Source organism: Octopus bimaculoides, chromosome 25, assembly GCF_046866305.1.
Source record: "Octopus bimaculoides isolate indiv1 chromosome 25, ASM4686630v1, whole genome shotgun sequence".
In the NCBI taxonomy this organism is placed as follows: domain Eukaryota; kingdom Metazoa; phylum Mollusca; class Cephalopoda; order Octopoda; family Octopodidae; genus Octopus; species Octopus bimaculoides.
Window position 1 is genome coordinate 32,861,827 of NC_142952.1, and position 23,182 is coordinate 32,885,008.

General features: G+C 38.0%; 1 protein-coding gene and 1 long non-coding RNA gene across 4 annotated transcripts; one reads left to right on the plus strand and one right to left on the minus strand.

Moving 5' to 3' along the window:
• Nucleotides 1-312: 312 nt before the first annotated feature.
• On the minus strand, nucleotides 313-2,056 carry LOC149131158 (uncharacterized). The gene is made up of 2 exons (XR_016238324.1): nucleotides 1,389-2,056; nucleotides 313-1,271 (listed from the first exon to the last, which is right to left on the minus strand). It is a non-coding gene; the product is annotated as an uncharacterized LOC149131158 (long non-coding RNA).
• Nucleotides 2,057-2,731: 675 nt separating this feature from the next.
• LOC106884285 (GPI-anchor transamidase component PIGU) lies at nucleotides 2,732-15,795 on the plus strand. Of its 3 annotated transcripts, XM_014935585.3 has the most exons (11): nucleotides 2,732-2,870; nucleotides 7,131-7,195; nucleotides 7,472-7,543; nucleotides 8,362-8,424; nucleotides 9,238-9,341; nucleotides 9,823-9,923; nucleotides 10,098-10,195; nucleotides 11,579-11,742; nucleotides 12,553-12,821; nucleotides 13,575-13,717; nucleotides 15,364-15,795. In XM_014935585.3, the coding sequence occupies exons 1-11, from the start codon at nucleotides 2,741-2,743 to the stop codon at nucleotides 15,475-15,477; spliced, it is 1,323 nt and encodes a 440-aa protein (XP_014791071.1). In that variant the 5' UTR covers nucleotides 2,732-2,740; the 3' UTR covers nucleotides 15,478-15,795. The 3 variants fall into 3 exon arrangements, with proteins under 3 accessions (XP_014791071.1, XP_052832212.1, XP_089197919.1); XM_052976252.2 differs by lacking the exon at nucleotides 13,575-13,717; XM_089341793.1 differs by lacking the exon at nucleotides 7,131-7,195.
• Nucleotides 15,796-23,182: the final 7,387 nt, after the last annotated feature.

Here is a 23,182-nt window from a genome sequence, read left to right on the forward strand (position 1 = left end):
GCAGGACGACGTGGTGAGAAAGGATCTTCAGATGCTGGTCCTTATTGAGGAAATGACAAAGAACCAGGATTTGTGATGTCATTCATACATACAGGCTTGTCCATTACAGGCGCCAGTGCCACATAAAATGCACTTGTATTGGTGCTGGATAGAGTCACACCCACGCCAGTGGCATATAAGAAGAACCCAGGTCACTCTGTAAAGTGGCCAGCATTAGGAAGGGCATCCAGCCATAGAAACCATGCCACAACAGTAAATTGAAGTCTGGACAGTTCTTCAGCTGGCCGGCTTCATGTTAAACTGTCCAACCTATGCCAGCATGGAAAACAGATGTTAAAAGATGATGATGACGATGATGTATTTATAAAATCTGATATATCATCAATAAAAATCAAAAGGATGATTATGTTGAGACCTGACCATACTGGGGCACCACCTTGAAGAGTTTAATCAAACTGATAGGCCCCGGTACTTATTTTTGTTCTTTTGTTTTCAGTCTCGTACTTACTGTATCAGTCTCTTTTGCCAAACTGTTATGACACAGGGATACAGGGAGCGGAGTGTATACATAAATACAAAGATACACACTTATATACAGATCCAAAATTATCTCGGAATAATGCATGAATAAAATAATACTGAAATCAGACACAAACCGAAGAGAAAATGGAGAAAGTTTTATTGAAAACCTGATGTCTTAAACTGATGGTTTTAACAGCCAAGCAAGATTTAATCTTTTGTGTGTGTGTGTGTGTGTGTGTATCATACTAATTCCCCCCCCCCCCCATACACACACTCATACAAACTTTCATTTCTCATAAACAAAATTGTATATAGTTATAGGCGGAGTTAAAGAATATACACACCACCCGTTTTCGGCGTAACCCTAACCACTGGGTGTGCTAATTCCTTACTTCGCCCAATTTTAACATATATATAACTATGGCGAAGGTTAAAGAATGCGCACACTCGGTGGTTAAGGTTAGGATTAGAGTTACGCCGAAAACGGATGGTGTACGTATCCTTTACCTCCGCCTAAAATTGTATGTAGTTATCTTATAAGATATTCAAGAGCACTGCAACTACTCGGATAGAGACCAACGGACGGATAGAAACTAGCAATAAATCACGTAAATACAAAACGAGCTAAAAGTACAGGGGAAAGAACTCTATAACATGAGTCTGGAATTTCTTCCCATCACCTCTCTCGAAGAGCAGCAAATTTGGTCAAATCAAACACTCGTCCGTTTCAGTATTTCCCTGTACAAAAACTGCAATAGATATATGGATGTCACATTATAATTATACATTTCGATAACATTAAAGGGTAATTTTTTTTTTTACATTTATTCAATTATTGTTTTTCATATAAAAAAAAAATGTTTTACCAGAAAAAGAATCAGGGGAGAGAATGTTATTGATCTCCATTTTTCCAGCGGAAAATTATAAACCGAATATCGTGTTATTTTGTTCCACTCTGTATAATTTCATTTCGTTTAACAGCTTCGTTTCAATTTCAGAGAGATTGACCCAAGATATGGACTCCTTGGTTTAGAGTTAATTCCCCTTCGTAATTCTATTTGTCGTCATGTAGCGCTCTCTTAACAACCGGTGCGCCGTTACTTAAATACCGAAAAAAAAGACAATAAAAAAAAAACGATGTTTCCTTTGAATTTATAACGATTCATAAAATGTCATAAATATTTCAGAATATGTAAATTATATAATAGATGTTAATTGTTAAATTTTATTTTGATATTGTTTTGTTTCTTCAAGGCGGCGAGCAGGTAGAATCGATACCACGTCGGAAAAATTGCTTAGTGGCATTTCTTCTCTACTTGACGTTCTGAGTTCAAATTCCGCCGAGGTCGACTTCCCTTTCCATCCTTTCGTGGGTTGATTAAATAAATATCAACTGATATAATCGACTTGCCCCTCCCCAGAAATCACACTGGCCTTGTGCTAAGATTTGAAACCTATATTTATTTTGCTTTTATACAACAAAAAGTACACAAAATCTTAAGACATAAATAATGTTTAAATTCATGGTCAATAACTATAACGTTTTTGAAAATTTATATTCATTTCTATTTATATATTCCAAGTTCTAATCTCATTATCAATTAATGTTTACTTTTAAATTGTTTTATACCAAGCCACACCTATTATCCGGAGAGTTTAGGACCTGAAGTAGACTGGGTTTCTGGATTTTCCGGTTTTCTGAAGACAGCATAAATATATACTTAAAATATAAAATAAACTAGGAAAAGCGAAGAACTAAATTATATTTAACAGATTCAAATTAATACACTTCTAAAGCAGAGACTGTTTGACATTTATTGATCCACTTAAACTTCTTAAAATATATTATACTGTACCCATGTATAAAACATAATATTTATGGGATGAAAATTAAATGAAGAAAAATTAAGAACATGATTTTATTTAACAAATACAGGTACAAATTAATAAAATTTTAATGCAGAGTATTTTAAATCTTTATCAATCCACTTAAAAATGTAACCACCACAACTATTTTTAACACAGCGAATGCAAATTAACCAACTTCAGAAACAGGGTCTGTTTACTCAATACAGGGTATAGAATATTGCAGGGAATTACAGACCATTTTCGGACTTCTGGAAACCAGATAAGTGGTCAGGTCGTGTGTTAGTGACAATTTTAGCCAGAATTACACAAGGGATTTTATTGTGTCTACACCGTTTATTGCAAGACTGTCATGGAAATCGTTATCCAAATATGTTTCATAATTGGTCTCAGTGTCCGATTTTGGCTTTTCAAGACAAATTTTCCGGCTTGGTTATCATCTCGAGTGGAAATATCGACACCCCTAACATCATGGAAACGGAGTAAGTCTCATTTGTTTTATTTTCAAGTATTTAACACCCACTTAACTCAAATGTCTGAGGGTAGCCGGATATATTTTTTGGAAATTTAATAAATATTCAGCTTTAAAGCGAATATCTTTAAAAAGGTTCTTAAAGTATCGTGTATTTTATTCCTCGTTGTTTTATTGGGGTTCTTATAAACAAACTCTGATCACTCGTAGACGTCGTATATAATATATTTTAGCGTTTGTCTTTTGTTTTCTGGAAAATCTCCCTAAAGAAATTGTTGCAGAGACCAAAGCTATCGAAATCTGCAAATTTTAAATTAGAATTCACTTTTAATTAGCATTACCAATGCTGGTTATTGGCATTTAGTGTGGATATTTTGGTATCTATTTTATTGCAGAACATTTATTAGTCACTTTTGTTGTTTAGCATCATTCTGACTTGATGGAGCCGGCTTATGATGAAAGACATTCCATACATGATCACCATGTCTTTCTGGTAAATTTTTACCGTCTTTTTTCCCTATATGCAAGGAATCCGAAACCTCATTGTCCCAATACTCTGTCTCCTGAGGCTGAGCTAGTTTGATTCGAAAAGAAACTTGGCTGCTAGAAATAGCAGCAAAAACTGTTTCAAATTTAAAAGAAAGGAAAGAAAAATATTCTTTTCTACTCAATGCACAAGGCCCGAAATTTGGGGGAAGGGGGCCAGTCGATTAGATCGATCTCAGTGCACAACTGGTACTTAATTTATCGACTCCGAAAGGATGAAAGGCAAAGTCGACCTCGGCGGAATTTGAACTCAGGACGTAAAAATAGACGAAATACCGCTAAGGGTTTCGCCCGGCGTGCAAACGTTTCTGCCAGCTCGCCGCCTTAGGAAAGAAAAATATTGGATAATGTTGTGCGATACACTGCACCAGAAAATAACTAAATAAACGATGGAGTGGTTACGGTTGGATTGCCTTTCATCATAGGTCTGCTCAATCAGGCTGACTTGGGGCTCAACAACAACACTTCAGTATTTCAGAATAAATCACAACTGATTGTAAACAGCAGTTTAACGTCCAGCATTTAATATTTGGTACTACTAAAGCAGCGCAGTCGCGCGTCCGCGCTAGCTAGTCTTGAGTGGTCGATCCTAACCCTAACCCTATCCCTAACCCGCGTGTGCAAATGAATACGTGTTTAGGGTTAGGATCGACCACTCACGACTAGCTAGCGCGGACGCGCGACTGCGCGTTCGGGTCCGTGCTGCTTTAGTAGTACCTTAATATTTTACGTTAAAAAAGGGCGGCGAACTAACAGAATCGTTTGCACGCCGGGCAAAAAGTTCAGCGGCATTTCTTCGGTCTTAACGTTCCGAGTTCAAATTGCACCGAAGTCGACTTTGCTTTCATCGTTCCGGAATCGAGCATAGGGAGTCAATGTAATCGACCGCCCACCACCACCACCACCACCTCAACTTCCGAACTTGTTGGCTTTGTGCCAAAATTTGAAACCGAAAGAAAGAGAGAGGGAAACAAAGTAACTGACGAAATTGAAAATGTAGTTAATCCACAATGGATGACGTGTTTCGGCATGTGATAAGTTCTGTTAATACTACTACTAATAATAATGGTAATACTATTTTCTACTATACGCACAAGGCCTGAAATTTGGGGGAGAGAAATGAAATAGTTGATTACATCGACTCCAGTACTTATTTTACTGTCCCCGGAAGGATAAAAGGCAATGTCGACTTTGGCGGAATTTGAACTATGAGCATAGCGACAGACGACATACCATTAAGTATTTCGCTCAGCATTTCGACATACCATTAAGTATTTCACTCAGCATGCTAACAATTCTCTCAGGTCACCGCCGAAATAATAACAATAATAATAATCGTTTCTACTCTAGGCACAAGGCCTGAAATTTGCAGGGAGGGGCCAGTCGATTACATCGACCCCAGTGTTTCACTGGTACTTAATTTATTGATCCCGAAAGGATAAAAGACGAAGTCGACCTCAGCGGAATTTGAAATCAGAGCGTAAAGACATGAAATGCCTGGCGTGCTAACGATTCTGCCAGCTTGTCACCTTAATAATGATGATGATGATGATGACGATAACGATAACGACGACGCGCCGACGCCGCCATCAGTAACAAGTTGTTATTGTTGTATAAATGGAAATGAACTCAGACCATGCCAGTAAAAAAAGACAGTTGAAATATGAAATATATTGTTAGAAATATATTTACTGCACAGCTGTTTCTCTATGGTGACATTAAAAAAAATGCAATATTTCCAAGTGATAATATATGTGTGTGTGTTGTCATGGCTATGTGGTTAAGATGCTTGTTTTGCGAGCACCTGGTTTTGAGTTCAGGCTTACTCTGAAGCACTATGGGTTGGTTTCTTCAAATATAGCCTTGGACCAATGAATGCCTTGTGAGTGAACTTGGTTGACAGAAACTGTGTGGAAGAGTGCTGTGTGTGTGTGTACCACTGACACTATTACTGCCTAATAACAGGTGTTGCTTTGTTATATCCCTGCACCTTGTCTGTTTGGCAATAGACACTGAATAAATGAATGCCAGATTTTTAACAAATAAGTCAGGAAGGGCATCCAGCTGTAGAAACATTGCCAGATCAGATTGGAGCCTGGTGCAGCCTCCTGGCTTGCCAGTCCCCAGTCAAACTGTCCAACCCATGCCAGCATGGAAAACGGACGTTAAACGATGATGATGATGAGGAGGTCCTTGGGTCCGTTTATTCAACTGAAACCATGCCCTAGCATGCCCACAGTCAAATGACTGAAAGAAAAATAAAATAAAAAAACAGATAAAAGATTATTTTAAAATTAAAATAAATTTCTCATATTACATAACCACCACCCCACTCCCATAACTACTTTCTCATCTCTTCCCCTTCCTCTGCCTTATTTTCCCCCTCTCTATGTGCACAGTATTCCTTTGTTCATTGCCTGCACCAAGCCGCGTTTGTGCACTCAACCTACACCCCTTACCTAAACTCTTTCTCTCATTTTTACTCGCTCTTTATATATATGATAGCAAGCATGACAGGAGATCAACCAACCAACATTTATATCAGCTTTAATAGATATATCATCATCATCATCGTCATTTAACGTCCGTTTTCCATGCTGGCATGGGTTGAGCAGTTTCACAAGTTGATAAAATTCACTCATAAGGAATCAGTTGGCCTGGAGCTGTCCTAGAAGACACTTGCCCGAGGTGCTGTGCAGTGGGGTCGAGCCTGAGACCATGTGGTTGTGAAGCAAAATTCTCAATCGCACAGCCATGTTTGTGCAGAGAGAGTAAATACTTTGGTAGAAAATTGAACCTGGGCTGCTTGTGTGGTAGGCAGGTGCTTCTACCATTGAACCACTGGTGCTTGATCGAGATACCAACTGAGAAGCTGTCCAGGTTCCATGTCGGTTTTGGCTTGGTTCCTATGCCTGGGTGCCTTTCCTAATGCCAACCACTTTACAGAGTGTACTGGGTGTTTTTTACCAGGGCTGTGGAGTCAGTCAGAAACAAGGGGTAGCTGGAGTCAGAGTCTGTAAAACTATACTGACTCCAACTCACAATGTCTTTATTCTTTAATATAAACCAGTTCTAACATCTAGGCTTACTCAAAGTACAAGCATATGCTTTATGAGATATGTAGACCACAATCAATTACATGAAGAGGAGTCAGAGTCACCAATGGTAGAGGAGTCGGAGTCAAAGCTTTTTGTTTCGACTCCACAGTTTTACACAACACCAGCATGGGTGCTTTTGCATGGCACCAGCAAGACTAGGGACACTCAGCAAGAGTTTAAATACATTCTGAGTTCAAATTCCACCGAGGTCAACTTAGCCTTTCATTCTTTCGGGGTCGATAAAATAGGTACCAGTTGAACACAGGGGTCAGTGTAATCAACTCATCCCCTCCCCAAAATTGTTGCCCTTGTGGCAAAATTTGAAACCATTATTATTATTATTATTATTATAATAAAGGTGGTGAACTGGCAGAATTGTTAGCGCGCTAGACGAAATGCTTAGCGGTATTTTGCTTGTTGCTATATTCTGAGTTCAAATTCTGCTGAGGTTGACTTTGCTTTTCATTTTTTGGGGGTCAATAAACTAAGTACCAGTGAAACACTGGAGTCAATGTAATCGACTTGCCCCCTCCCCCAAAATTTCAGGCCTTGTGTCTATAGTAGAAAGGATTATTATTATTATTATTATGATTATTATTATTTTTATTATTTTCTTCTTCTTTCAGTGATGGAAGGTGTCTTTCTCACAAGAGAAAATATCTCCCCGTATTCTGGGGATCTTTTTCATGAGGTAATTTTTCTAAAGTCATTCTTTTCGATTCTTGCTTTATTTATTATCAGTTGGAAGAGATCAACAGAAAGTAACAAGTTCAAATTCCACTGAGGTTGACTTTGCTTTCATCCTTTTGGGGTCAATAAATTAAGTACCAGTTACACACTGGGGTTGATGTAATTGACTCATCTCCTCTCCCAAAATTTCAGGCCTTGTGCCTATAGTAGAAAGGATTCTTCTTCTTCTCCTCCTTCTTCTTTTTCTTCTCATTATTATTATTATTATCTCTTTCAGACACCTCTTATGTTGAAATTCTCAAATGTTATGCTGGGAATATTTGGACAGAGTGACTATCTTGTGTTCCTGGTAAGTTTTCCTGAAACTAATCTTATTGCTGTTGTTGACGTGGTAGTCTTCAGAGAGAGAGAGAGAGAGAGGGTTACATCAGGAACATGTTTAATAATAAATACATGGATCTTGTAAGGAACTAACTGAACTGGATCAACATCCAAAATCAACAGATGTATGTATGTGTACATATACATATATATATATATATATATATATATATATGCATGGCTCTGTGGTTAAATTGTTGGGCTCACAATCATGAAGTAGTGAGTTCGATTCTGGATCAGGCTGTGTGTTGTGTTCTTGAGCAAGACACTCTATTTCACATTGCTCCAGTTCGCTCATCTGTAGAAATGAGTTGCGATGTCACTGGTACCAAGCTGTATCAGTCTTTGCCTTTCCCTTGGATAATATTGGTGGCATGGAGAGGGGAGGCTGGTATGCATGGTATATATATATATATATATATATGTATATATATATATATATATATATATATATATATATATATATATGTATATATATATATATATATATATAAAGCCTAAACGAGGTTGTGTGCGCATGTGTTTATTCTCCCACCACCACTTGTCAACCAGTGTTGGTTTGTTTATATCCCTGTAACAATAACTGTTCGGCGAAAGCGACTGCCAAAGTACCAGGCTTAAAAAACAAATAAGCACTGAAGTTGATTTATTCAACACATCCACTTAGAATACATAGATGTACATAGGTACATGTGTGTGTGTGTGTGCGTGTTAACATTGCCAATCATTTAAATACATCTGTTGTTTTCTCTCTATTTGTTTTGTTGTTTTTTTTTTTACCTTCAGGCCATTGATGCTATTACAGGAGTTCTTCTAATGAAAATAGCTAAGCTTTTTGCCCGATATCTGGTGAGTGATTGTCCTCGTGTTTCTGTTGCTTAATTAATGGCCTGTCGTTAATTCTAAACCTGTCAGAAGTGTGTTGTGTTAAATTGACTGCACGTCATTTTTGAATATGATTGATTGGTTCGTGCCAACATGTGTTTCTTTTGCCAGCATGGAAGACGGACATTTAACAACAACAACAACAATGATGATGATGATGAAGATATTGGTGGCTAGGACGTTTGTTGAGCTTGATGCATGACCCAGTTATTGAAAGACATATTGGGACAAATGGGTTTCAGGCGATTTTGGTGGTGGTGGTGGTGGTAGTGGTGGTTAGGAGGAAGCAGAATTGTTAGCAGTGAGCTGGCAGAATCGTTAGCACACCGGGCGAAATGCTTAGTGGTATTTCGTCTGCTGTTACGTTCTGAGTTCAAATTCCGCCGAGGTCGACTTTGCCTGTCATCCTTTCGGGGTTGATAAATTTGCTACCAGTTACGCACTGGGGCCGATGTAATCGATTTAATCCATTTGTCTGTCCTTGTTTGTCCCCTCTAATGTTTAGCCCCTTGTGGGCAATAAAGAAATAAAAATTGTTATCACGCCAGACGAAATATTTAGCAGCGTTTTGTCCATCTTCACATTCTAAGTTCATATTGAGATTGACACAATCAACTCTTCTGCCTCTCACCACCACCACCACCACCACAAATTTCAGGCCTTGTGTCTGTAGCAGAAAGCATCATCAACTTTATTCTCATTTTGTAAACGCCGCCTGCCCCCCGCCGCCGCCTCCCTGCTCCTGAATTATTCATTGCAATCCTCTTCCTCTTCCAGCTTCAAAAACAATCCAATGATGTTGATACTTATTCGAAAGATGCAGCACCCATCCTTTTGAAGGCAGAAAATTTAAAGAAATTGCAAGTGTTTATAGTTGCAGTGTAAGTATATCATTGACTTGTTTCAGGTCACCACACTGTGCCCATGCTGGAGTACTGCCTTAAAGAGCTTTAGTTGAACAAATCAACTGCAGTACTTATTTAGTATTTTGTTGGCACTACAGTGAATTAGGATTAACTAATCTTTTATTCACTCTAGTGCCTATTAGCAACGTGCCTTAAGGATTTCTTTTCTTGTGGTTTGGGTTTAACTGCCCTTTTTAGCATGTAAGAAGTCTCATGAAGGTTCTTCTCGCCATGTATAAAGATTTATACAGTCTTATGTATATATATATATATATATATATATATTTGTATTCTTTTTCTCACGTAAATTTTGTATGTGGCTTTTATTACCCCTTGGTTGGCATTTACCCTTTGTCAGTGTGTCCCATTAATTTGTCCAAGTTTTGCTGTCTATAATAAAATGTTTAGTAAAATTGTTTTCTTTTCTTTCTTTCTTTTTTTTTTTAATCTTTTCCAGGCATTTCTTGAATCCATACAGTATTGGAGTGTGTTTAGCCAGATCAACTGGAATAATCCATAATTTTTTAATTCTGTTGGCTTTCTACTGGACTGCTAAAGGTTCGTTCATCTTCAAAATTCTTCAGCATAAACACATACACCACACATACACATTTGTATATTTTATCCATGCATGTATGCATGCACACACACACACACACACACACACACACGCATACATACATACTCTCATGCACTCACTCACTCTGTCTCTCTCTCTCTTTCTCTCTACAGCCAACATGATTTTATCCACCTTCTGCCTGGCAATGGCTACTTATGAATGTTTCTACCCCGTAGTGCTCTGTGTCCCAGCGGCTCTATATTTCTACCAGGTTAGTATTCTTTCTCTCTCTCTCTCTCTCTTACTACCATTAATCCATCAGGACTCTCTAACTCTGAAAGTCTTTATGCGGTTGGTCAAACAGCTAAAAACAGCAGCCAAATCTATGTCAGATCACACACATACTATCACCTTAAGAAAAATAAAGAACACCTTAGATAATGCAGCCCAAGGTAGACTGTGCTGAGAAAAATATAAGACAAGATGACCACAGCTAAAGTATCATAGATTGTTGCTTTACTTAATTGAGGCTGGTTTGGAGATGAATGACAGAGCTATGTGATGCCAAGCATATATTTACCCTGATTCTCTTAGCACTATGTAATGATAGTGTTCAGCAATTATCACTATTGTTATTATTATTATTATTATAATTATGGTGGTGAGCTGGCAGAATCATTAGCACACTGGACAATACCCTTAGTATTTCGCCCATCATTACGTTCAGAGTTCAAATTCCACCAGGTCAACTTTGCCCTTTCAGGGTTGATAAATTAAGTATCAGTTGCATACTGGGGTTGATGTAATCGACTGGCCCCCCCCTTCTCATAAATTTCAGGCCTTGTGCCTACAGTAGAAAGGATTATTGTTTATTATTATTATTATTATTATTATTACCTCCGCCTTAGTGAAGGCAGAAGTATTGTTTTCAGTCTTGTCTGTTTGTCCATCATTCTTTCATTTATATTTTCCATGTTGGCATCGGTTACACAGACACACATATATGATGATCGTCCACTTGTGACTGAAGGCAACTATCCTTGACCATTGCCCGTGCAGCGTTCCGGCTCTTTACATTCTGATTTCAAATGTTGCTGAAGTGACTTTGCTTTACATCCTTTTGGGGAGGAGGCGCAATAGCCCATTGGTCAGGGCAGTGGACTCACGGTCATAGGATCGCGGTTTCGATTCCCAGACCGGGCGTTGTGAGTGTTTATTGAGTGAAAACACCTAAAGTTCTATGAGGCTCCAACAGGGGGTGGTGGCAAACCCTGCTGTACTCTTTCACCACAACTTTCTCTCACTCTTACTTCCTGTTTCTGTTGTGCCTGTATTTCAAAGGGGCCAGCCTGTGTCACTTTGTGTCATGCTGAATATCCCCGAGAACTACGTTAAGGGTACACGTGTCTGTGGAGTGCTCAGCCACTTGCACATTAATTTCACAAGCAGGCTGTTCCGTTGATCGGATCAACTGGAAGCCTCGACGTCGTAAGCAACGGAGTGCCAACAACTTTTGGGGTAGATAAAAATGAGTAGCTGTTAAGCACCACCACCACCACCACCACTTCTGCTGTTGCTTGATCTCAAAGATCATATCCATATTTTAAATACATTTGTGTTTCATGTTTTTTTCTTCTTCTTCCTCTATTTCCAGTATGATTGCTATCAAAAGAAAAACACAGACTCAAACACCACATCTAGTTCGCCATATTTTATAAAAACATTCATCCTTTTTGTATTTTGGTTAAGCCTGCTGTTCAGTATTTCTTTCATGCTACAAGACTCCCTGCAGTTCTTTAATTCCATTTATGGATTCATGTAAGTACTTTTCTTTCTTCTTCTCCTCCTCCTTCTCAACTTTGTTTGTGTCGTTTAACCTCCAGTCGGCCTTGATTGGGGTAACTATGAGACATTCCAACTATACATATATATATATATATTTAATATTCTGTGTAAATCACCTTGCCTAACTTGCTTCTCATTAGATTTACTCATATATATATATGTATAAAAAGGTAAAGACCCCGGTTGGTCAAGAATGACCATGGGATTGCACCTAGAAAGTTCCCCTCCGAGCCACAAGTCTGGGCAAGGTTGTATATGGAAGACCAGTAGTTGCCCATGCATACCAGCCTCCCTTCTCCATGCCACCAATGTTATCCAAAGGAAAGGCAAAGGGGCTGATACAGCTTGGCACTAGTGACATTGCAACTCATTTCTACAGCTGAGTGAACTGGAGCAATGTGAAATAAAGTGTCTTGCTCAAGAATGGAACACACAGTTCAGTCCAGGAATCAAACTCACTACTTCATGATTGTGAGCCCCAAAGTTCTAAGCACTGAGCCATGCGCCTTCACAACTATATATGTATATAGGAATGGCTGTGTCAGTGATGGTTTCCCTTTGTCACACAAGTGAACGACCATTATCATCATCATCATCATATATGTGTCTGTGTAACTCATGCCAACATGGAAAATACACATTAAAAAGTGATGATATATATATGTATGTATGTATATATACACACACACACAAATCCCTCAACTAAATTTTAAAGAATTTTCTAGAAATTTTGTCTTTCTCTTCGTCCCATTTTACCCCTACTTTCCTTTCTCTCTTTTGTAGATTCACAGTTCCAGATTTGACACCAAACATTGGTGTCTTCTGGTATTTCTTCACTGAGATGTTTGAACACTTTCGAGTGTTCTTCCTGTTTGTGTTCCAAATCAACGCCATTGTCTACACAGTTCCTCTTGCGATCCGCTTCAAAGAGCAGCCACTCTTCCTTATGTACATTCTCACATTCCTCACCGGAGTCTTCAAGTCTTATCCAAGTTACTCAGATGTCGCACTCTTCCTCTGTCTCCTCCCACTTTGGAAACATTTATTTCCGTGTAAGTTCCTCAACATGTTTTTTTTTAATTTTATTTTTTATTTTTTATTTTTCTCTATTCTAATTAATTTTTTTTTTTTTTTCTCTATTCTAATTTAATTTTTATTTTTTTAAAATTTTATTTTTCTCTATTCTAATTTTTTAAATTTTATTTTTTATTTTTCTCTATTCTAATTTTTTTTTTCTGCCTCCTCATTCTGTATTTTTCTTTTATTCTTTCTTATTTCTCTCTTTTCTTCTTTCTCTATCCTTCAATATATCCTCTCTCTCTCTCTCCTCTCTTTCTTCCTCTCTGTTCTTCTCTTCTTATCTTTCTCACTCAGACTTCCTTGTTTTCCAAGTTTCTTCCTCTTCAGTCACCACCTGTCTTCTTCCTCCTCCTCCTTCTGCTCCTCTTGTCTTCTTCCACTAGTGTTTGCACCTCTTTCTTTCTGCAATTACACACACACACACACACATGTATTATTAACACTAACACATACACTCGCATACTATCACAGTCATTAACACTAACACACACTCACATTAACACACACAAACACTGATACACACATATACACTATCACAACCATTAACTGTCTCTCTCTCTCTCTCTCACACACACACACATACATACATACATATTAAGACAAACACTAATACACACACATACTACCAGAGTCATTAACTCTCACACACACACAGACACACTCTGCTACAGTTGTCATACAACATTATCATCTTCCATTCCTTTTTTTTTTTTTGTCTTTATCAGATTTACGGAACAGTTTTATAGTAACCTGTATGTTTATCACCAGTACCATTTTCTCTCCACTGCTCTGGCACCTCTGGCTTTACGCTGGCAGCGCCAACGCCAACTTTTATTTCGCCATTACCCTGGTTTTCACAACAGCAGAAGTAAGTTCTGGAATTTCATGTTCCTCGTTCTGTTTAGGAACCGGCTTAGCATTGTTGTTCGTCCAAATTGTTCTAGCCATTATCTGTTTTACGGGTATTTTTTTTTTTACATGTATAGGCACAGACATGGCCATGTGGTTAGAAGCGTGCTCCCCAATCACAAGGTACCCAGTTCAGTCCCATCGTGTAGCACCTTGGGCAAGTGTTTTCTATTATAACCTTGAACTGACCAAAGCCTTGTGAGTGGATTTGGTAGAAGGAAACTGAAAGAAGCCTATCATATATATATATATACACAGTTTTTGAAGTGGTGTACAGATATTGTATATTGCAAAAAAGGAGGCAGCCAGAATTTTAGATAATTCTTTATTAGCACTTTCATTTGTTCAACCAAACTCTCAAAGAGTTTGATTAAACAAACGAAATTGCTAATAAAGAATTGTCCCCTCATCCCCTATCCTGAAGCTGAGCCCCTCCTCATCACCTCTCTTGAGTCTCATAGTCCTGTGAACTGCTTGGCAGCATGAAAAAAGCACCCAGTCCGCACTGTCAAGGGTTTGGCTTTAGGAGGGGTCTTCATCCATAGAAACCATGCCAAAGCAAACATGGGCACAGGAGAGGCTGTGTGTTATGTAGCTTGCTTACCAACCACATGGTTCCAGGTTCAGTCCCACTGCGTGGCACCTTGAGTAAGTGTCTTCTACTATAGCCTCAGGCCAACCAAAGCCTTGTGAGTGGATTTGGTAGACGGAAACTGAAAGAAGCCCGCCATATATGTGAGTGTGAGTTTGTTTGTCCCCCCCAACATCACTTGACAACCAATTCTGGTATGTTTATGTCCCCTGTAACTTAGTGGTTCTGCAAAGAGAGACTGATATAGAATAAGTACTAGGCTTACAAAGAGTAAGTCCTGGGGTTGATTTGTTTGACTAAAGGCAGTGCTCCAGCATGGCCACAGTCAAATGACTGAAACAAATAAAAGAATAAAAGTATTGGAGCTCGATGCAGTCCTTCAACACATCAGTTCCCTGTCAAACCATGCAACCGATGCCAGCATGGATCACGGATATTAAATGATGATGATGAGAAGGAGGAGGAGGGAGTCAGTGGATTGTGATAAAATGCAGTTTGTTAATCTCCAGTGTAAACACAGTTTGTATTTTTATCATTCTTATTAAGGCTGCAAGTTGGCAGAATCGTTAGCACGCCGAGCAAAATGCATTGCAGCATTTCATTCATCTTTACATTTTGGGTTCAAACTCCACCACGGTCAACTTTGTCTTTCACTCTTTCGAGGTCAATAAATTAAATACCAGTAACACACTGGGGTCATTGTGATTGACTATCCCCCTCCCTACAAATTCCAGGCCTTGTGCCTATTAGTAGGAATGATTATTATTATCATTGTCATTATTTTTATTTTCACTATACGTCATTGGATGGTAAGATAGGCGGAGTGACATTAAATACCTTGTGGTATTTAGTTATGTCCCTTTACATCTGTCTGGCTTCTTGCCTTTATTAGCAAATTACATATCCATTATCATTGTTTTGTTCTCTTAGTTTTATATACATTCATATATTTTCCCTTTTTTTTACTAATTATTTTTCTCTCTCTCTCTTTTGTTTTTTTTCTTTGTTTTCAGATCTTTCTAGTAACGGATCTCTTGTATGCCAACCTACGTTGGGAATTTGATCTGAATCATGGACTTAATTATAAATTAGAAAATGGCAAGGAATGCCAAGCAGTTCTAGAATGAATGCAGTTTGCGGTTCTTTTTGAACCATTTACCATTTCTATATGCCATTATCACCACACACACATACACACTCACATGTGCAGACTAACACACATAAAAGTGCAAAATATGACTAAATGGCTGTTGACTTCAAAGAACAAAACTCCTTTCTCTCCTCTTTCTATCCTTCTCTCTCTCTCTCTCTTTCAAAAGGAAACGTCTCCTTTTATTCTGAGACCCGTTTCTTTTAATTTTTTTTAGTTGTTATACATTTTACTTATGAAATGTTTACAGATATAACAAAAAAGATGAATAAAAATGAGCTATTTATTACTATTATTATTGTTGTTGTTGTTGTTGTTGTATATGATGGCATTTAAGATGTACATTTTTTTTTTTACCAAAAACAATTTCTCAAAAAATTAAGTTGGGTCCTGTATTCCCAGCTGGACCTCCTGTAAACTAATTTTGTCCCTAACACTCACTACTACGAAGTAGGGCTAAAAAGCTCCTGTCTTTAAGGGTATCGCAAAAGGCCTGGTTGGAGGTCCAACCTTCTGAGTTCTTTAACTAAAGGGCCGCTGCATTAAGTGTGTGAATCTGAGAGGGGAATATGCTGAATAAAATCATAATTAACTGATCCTCCTGTATTTTCTTTTACCCAAATCCAGGAGATTTTCAGCACCCCCTCACATAAGCTAATTTTAATCCAGATGGACCCCATAATAATAATAATAATAATAATAATAATATACATGACTATCAACCATTTAAATGAATAAATTTTCTTGAGACATTCATATTAAGCAAATCCAGACAAAATAAATCAGAAAACAAAATTTGAAACAAAGTTCTGCATCAGATAACAACTAAAATTGATAATTTAGTGGAGACTTCATTATTATTTGTACTGTAAAAGGAATTAGCAGGCTGGCTTCAAATATTACGGTTGTCAATCAATGAACATAGCGGCAGATGAAATACTGCTAAGCATTTCGCCCAGTGTGTTAATGATTATGCCAGCTCGCCACCTATTATAATATTATGCCAAGTGAGACCGTAACCATGATCTATGTCAGTGCAGCATAACCAGCCCCATTTATGAGTGCCTTTCAATCAATGGGCAATAAGCTGCGCTTGCAAAGACCTGTCGTGGCCAATGACAGTACCACCTGATTGGCACCCGTGCCTGCACTTGCCACATAGCTACAAGACCCGCCCACGTCAGCGAAACTGAGTTCTAGAAGCGCTGTGTGTCCCACCCATGCTTAACAACAAAACTTCTCACACTTTTACCACAACAAACCAAACTACATCTCTCTTCTCTTTTTCACATTTCCACACAAATTTTTTTATTCATAAAAAGGCCAATAAATCTAACTTTAAACCAGAAAGCACTAAAAATGCAAATAAAATGTGTGTATATATATATATATATATATATAAAATCATCCAACATTCTGACTATTATTCTATATATATATATATATATATATATATATATATATGTATGTATACCCCTGAACTGGCTCTTGTGTGGGGTTGTATTATTTTCGAGCGAGATCGTTGCTGGTGCCCCTGGACTGGCTCTTGTGCGGGTGACACATGAGGTTTCTCGAGCGAGATGAGCGTGGCCGTTGCCAGTACTGCCTGACTGGCCTTCGTGCGGGTGACACGTAAAAGCACCCACTACACTCTCTGAGTGGTTGGCGTTAAGAAGGGCATCCAGCTGTAGAAACTCTGTCAAATTAGATTGGAGCCTGGTGTTGCCATCCGGTTTCACCAGTCCTCAGTCAAATCGTCCAACCCATGCTAGCATGGAAAGCGGACGTTAAACGATGATGATGATGATGATGTATGTATGTATATATATATATATATATACATATATATATATATGTATGTATATGTGTATATATATATATGTATATATTTATGTATATATATATATATATGTATATATATGTATGTATATATATATATATGCATGTATATATATATATATATATATGTATATATATGTGTGTGTATATATATATACACATATACATGTACGCACGCTCGCACACACACACATCGTTCACTTTGTTTCCAACTTCACCTTTTTGTCTTGATTCTATGGTCGCCTAGCAACAACTATAAACAATTTCGCTGTAAAGACCAATAGAGACTCCCCCCATTGCTCGGTTAATTGTCATCACCTCCCACAGCATCGTTAGCGCTGACTGACTGAACTGGTCTCTCTCTGCAGGGACACATTTTATTACACTGCAGCAGGCCAGCATGTGGTATGCATTGTTTGCATGTTTCTATCAACCTGCTACCCACCTCCCCTCCTCCCCCTCATCATCATCATCGTCATCATCATCAGCGTCATAATCACTACCACCTCCACAACTGCAGCCACCCACACCAAACACCAGTGTCATCATAATCACAGAAGAATAAGGAGAAGAAGATGAAGGAGAAGAAAAAGAAGGAAATTATTGTATACAGTGGCCAGGTCCACTACAACTCAATGGAAAAAATATTCAAAAGTGCAAGAACAGTACAGAGAATAATGCACAATAATCCCAGCAGAGAGAGAGGGTTTTCACCATAATTTAATGTCCACTTTCCCAGGCTTGCATGGGTCAGACAGAATTAACCAAGGCAGATTTTCTACAGCTGGACGTCCTTCCTGTTGCCAACCCTCGCATGATTCCTAGCAAGATTGTATTTCCTTGTGATGAGAAATGAATTCAGGGAAAAAGAGAAGTGATTAAAGCTGCTCACAAAACGGTGATATTTGTTTATGATTGTCACAAAATTCCAAGACAAGGAGACACACACACACACACACACACACACACACACACACATAAGGCAGCGAGCTGGCAGAAACGTTAGCACGCTGGGCGAAATGCTTAGCGGTATTTCGTCTGCCGCTACGTTCTGAGTTCAAATTCTGTCAAGGTTGACTTTGCCTTTCATCCTTTCAGGGTCGATTAAATAAGTATCAGTTACGCACTGGGGTCGATATAATCGACTTAATCCGTTTGTCTGTCTTTGTTTGTCCCCTCTGTGTGTAGCCCCTTGTGAGTAGTAAAGAAATAACACACACTCACACACCGGGCTTTTTCCAGTTTCTGTCTACAAAATTCTACTAAATTCATTCACAAAACTTCAGTGAATTTGAAGTTGGTGGCATGTAAAAAGTACTAATGATGGTACCACAGAGAAAGCAATAGTACTGGTGCCACAGAAAAGGCACTGGTGACGGTGCCATGTAAAAGCACTGGTGATGGTACCACAGAAAAAGCACAGGTGGTGGTGCCATGTAAAAGGCACTGGTGTGGGGTCATTTTAAAAAACATTCAGTGCTCGGTATAATGTGGTTGATGTTAGGAAGGCCTTAAAGCTGTAGAAACCATGCCAAAACAGACGATGGAACCTGGTGTAGCTCTTGGCTTTGCCAGTTCCTGTCAAACCACCCAACCCATGCCAGCATGGAAAACTGACATTAAACGATGCTGATGATGATGATGAGGTTGAATAGAAGGAACTCTCACATGGTACCATGCAGTGAGACTTGAACCCAAAGCCATGTTGACATTTTCCTGTCTAGCAAAGTAATAAACAAGACATTCTTCAAGACAACCAAGAATATGTTCTTTCTAAACCCTTAATTCTTTTGATACTAACCTACCTGAGACCATTCTAAGTTCTAATCCTTTTATTATACAAATTCCCAGTTTTAAAGTGATCTAAATTAAAATTCTTCCTTATTTTCAAAATTAATTGAAACAAAGTTTATATCACAAGAAATATGGTAACAAAAGGGTTAAAGTGATCTAAATTAAAATCTTCCATCAAAATTTCATGTTAGTTTATATTCCAAACACCAGCTTAATAAAGTCGTTGTAAATAATTCTTCATTATTTTCAAAATTAACTGAAACAAAAGCAATGTGTTTCAACAGGAATACGGTAACAAAAAAAAGGATGAAATCATATTTTAGTGTAATGCACAAGCTTGTTGTGGAGAACCCTATGAAAAGCATTGTGTTAGATACATATTCCTAACGTAAAGACCAACATTATATTCTTTATGAGTGAAGAATATGTTTGGTGATCTATCATCATCCAGTGTTTTAAATCCAGGTTTTGTCCCTGTTAACAGGGGTGGCCGAATCTACCTCAATGCCATAACAACTGGCCTCACACCATCTTGTTATCTTGCCTAGTTTGGGGCGACCTCCCTTCTCAAGCCAACCCTCCCAATCTCCTCCTCCACCTGTCCCCTCCTCATTTTCCTTGGTCTACCTCGCTTTCGTTGTCCATTTACCTGAAACTCTAGCACCCACCTTAGAACATGCTCCTCATCTCTCCTCAACACATGCCCATACCATCACACTCCATTCACCCTTACCAGCTGTTCCACCGATTCCCCCATCTATCAATCTATCTGTCTGTCTGTCTATCTATCTATTCATCTATCTTTCTATATGCATGTATATATATATGTTCGTGTATGTATGTTCATATGTGTGTGTGTGTGTGTGTGTGTGTATTCAACAGGATGCAACATCTTGAGATATCCATGTAGTAGAAACACGTGTCAGATAAACATTTAAAGTGAATGTATTGTATATAATACTCTAATAAACAAGCTTTAAGGATGTATAAATCTCCACTCCTATTTTTAATGTCTGGTACATTTATATATACACTACGTTTCAAATTGTTAACAACGTAACATCTTTTAATTTTATTTTAAAAAACTACTCGTTGGAATTCAACAAAATTTCCACAGAATGATGGCAACAGTTATTTGCGTGGTTTGTAAAAAAACGTCAGATTTTGTACAAGTATAAACAAACCGTGGCCATTTGCATGATTTCCACGAAGTTACAGTGTTCCAAATTCTTAACGAGTGGTCTGATTATCGTGCAATGATGGGTCGTAAATGTGATTTATCTGCTTCAGAGAAATCAATTATTACTTCTGAAATATCTAAAATAATTGGAAGATGTCACAAAACTGGAGGAGGGGAAACTTAAGAGTGCTAACAAGGGTCTGTTGAGGTTTCTTTCTTAACGTTCTCTGTCATGAATTAAAGCGTGAATCTGCAAAGAACTCAGGTCTTACGAGTGGAGAACTTTTGAAACACACTGACGTCTAGAACTACCTGATGTCGTCTTCTGAAAAAGGTCTGTAAACCAGTGACATCAGTTAAAAGGCCTCTTGTAAGCAAAATGCACATACAAAACCATCAGAAATGGGCAGAAGGTAACATGAAGGTCGTCTTTTCAAGAGTTTTGTTTAGGGACGAAACTCCTGCTACCCTTGATGGATCTGATGGTTGCAGCTAGGGATGGGTTGTAAATGGACGAGATCGTCATCAGAGAATGAGGCATCATAATTTGGGCTGTTATTATTGGGGATATTATGGTTGGTCTTTGGAAAGTACCTGACGGTGTTAAAATGACAGTAGATACTTACATGGCCTTTTTGAGGGAACATCTTGAACCTTGGTTAAAAAGCAAAGCATCATCTTCAAGACAACCATAATATCCATGCAAGGTAATGCGCCCTCACACTCAGCGAAGAAAACTACAGACGAATCCAGGTCAAAACTACAAACGAATCCAGGTCAAAACTACAGACAAATCCTGCAGCGAATCCAGGTAAAAAAAAAAAAAAAGTCACGGCAATAAAGTCACAAGGGTTTTGTCCTAGGTGGGTTTTGTCCGGATTCCATAAATTAATTGTGACTTTTTTTTCCTGTGACTTTATTACCGGTCACCTCTGCAACAATTAGGCTTCTGTAGACCTCGGAAGATGAAGTGGTCTGCAGGTTCCCAAAAACTTAAACTCAATAGAAAACTTAAGTATTCTAAAGCGATGAGTTTACGATAATAGAGAAAGGTATAACATCAAAGAAGATCCAGAAATTAGCATGTTCCATGGATCAGCGCCTTTTCCAAATTATTTCAAAGGCTCATATATCCCTTACTAACCAGCTCACCTATAATTTTTGAGCAGTTTATTTCATGTTTACGACTGTATGTATTCATTTCTGTGTGAACATCAAACAAATTGGTATTGTCTTGTTTACACGATTTTTAATTAAAGCTCGCTAATAATTTGAAACACTGAAAGTTTACATAAATTGGCTAAATGCCCGTAGTTTCCGTGTTGTTTTACAGAACTTCACATTTTTTACACGCCATGATCATTTAACTGTTGCCAACATTCTATGAAAATTTCATAGAATTCCCACGAAGTTTTTAAATAGAATAAAAAGAAGATTATGTTGTAAATAATTTGAAACGCAATGCATGCACAGTGGCAGACTGGGCAGGTTACCAGCTTGCCCGATGGCAAGTTGGCCCCTGTGCCATCAGAATCTATATGTTAGTATCTAAGGGGTCTAGACATGTTAGTATCTAAGGGGTCCATCCCCTCAATTTTGAGAATTTTTTATTCACTCCTGGAAGAATGCATTAAATATTTCAGCCTGGCTGTGTTTGTAGACAGTTGAAAAGAATACTTTTAACAAAATTAAAAGATTAAAAGATAGCATTGTAGTTGCGGACTCCTTAGTCTCCTGGCAACCAATATTTTTAGACCTAGTCCGCCACTGTATATATATATATATATATATATATATATATATATATATATATATATCCATATAGGCAATCTAACGTAAGATCGCCATATATATATATATATATATATATATATATATAGAAAGAGAGAGAGGGGGGTATGGCCGGTTTATGGAGTTACCCTGGGTTACACATCCATAAAGCGTTTAGCTTCACTATTTCTTTTGACCCTAAACCCATTGGCCTATGGCCTCTCTAAAAAAAAACGGAGGAGGAAAAGACTTCGTTACTATGTCAACAACAATGGATTGGTTCCCTTTGACCACTATTTGTAATTGACCCTGTTAGCTGGTGGATACCAGGACACTAGCAGGAATTTCCTGAAATGCAAGCAGAGTCCGAAGCTTCCGTCCTCCAGTAAAGATGTTCCTTGGGTCAAGACAGTCCTATAAATAGATAGATATACAAATAGATAGGTAGACAGACAGATAGAGAGAAAATAGACTTAATACAGTCTCTGCCAGCCAAATTCACTGACATGCCATTTGTTGGCCTGAGGTGATGACAGAAAACAGTTCCAGGTGTCATACAGAAGAATTGAACTTAGGACCACATAACTTTGAAATGAACTTCTTAACAACACAACCACACTACACCTATCTCCCACCCCACAAAAAATACACCCAAGAAATCTTCAGAATAATAATTTTTTGGTTATGTTTTCCCCCGAGTTCATTTTTTATTTCTTTTATTTTCATTTGAACATTTCTTTAAAAGAATGTCTTTCATTAGAATTCTTGGCACCAAGCTTTTTGTTTGTTTGTTGGATTTTGTTAGAAGCCTTCTAAATGGCACTAAAATGGATATCTTAAAGTGCACCAAAGTGAAGCAGAGTGCAACAAAATGTGTTTTTAATAAACAGATAAAATACGAAATAAATATACTTAATTATTTTTTTCTAGAGTTTAGAAGGAAAAAAAATTGTTTCATTTGATATTATGCACATTGGCATGATGGGTAATTAGTACAGAAATTAATTAATTCAACAGAAACTCTCTCTCTCTCTCTCTCTCTCTCTCTCTGTATTCTTTTATTCTTTACTTGTTTCAGTCATTTGACTGCAGCCATGCT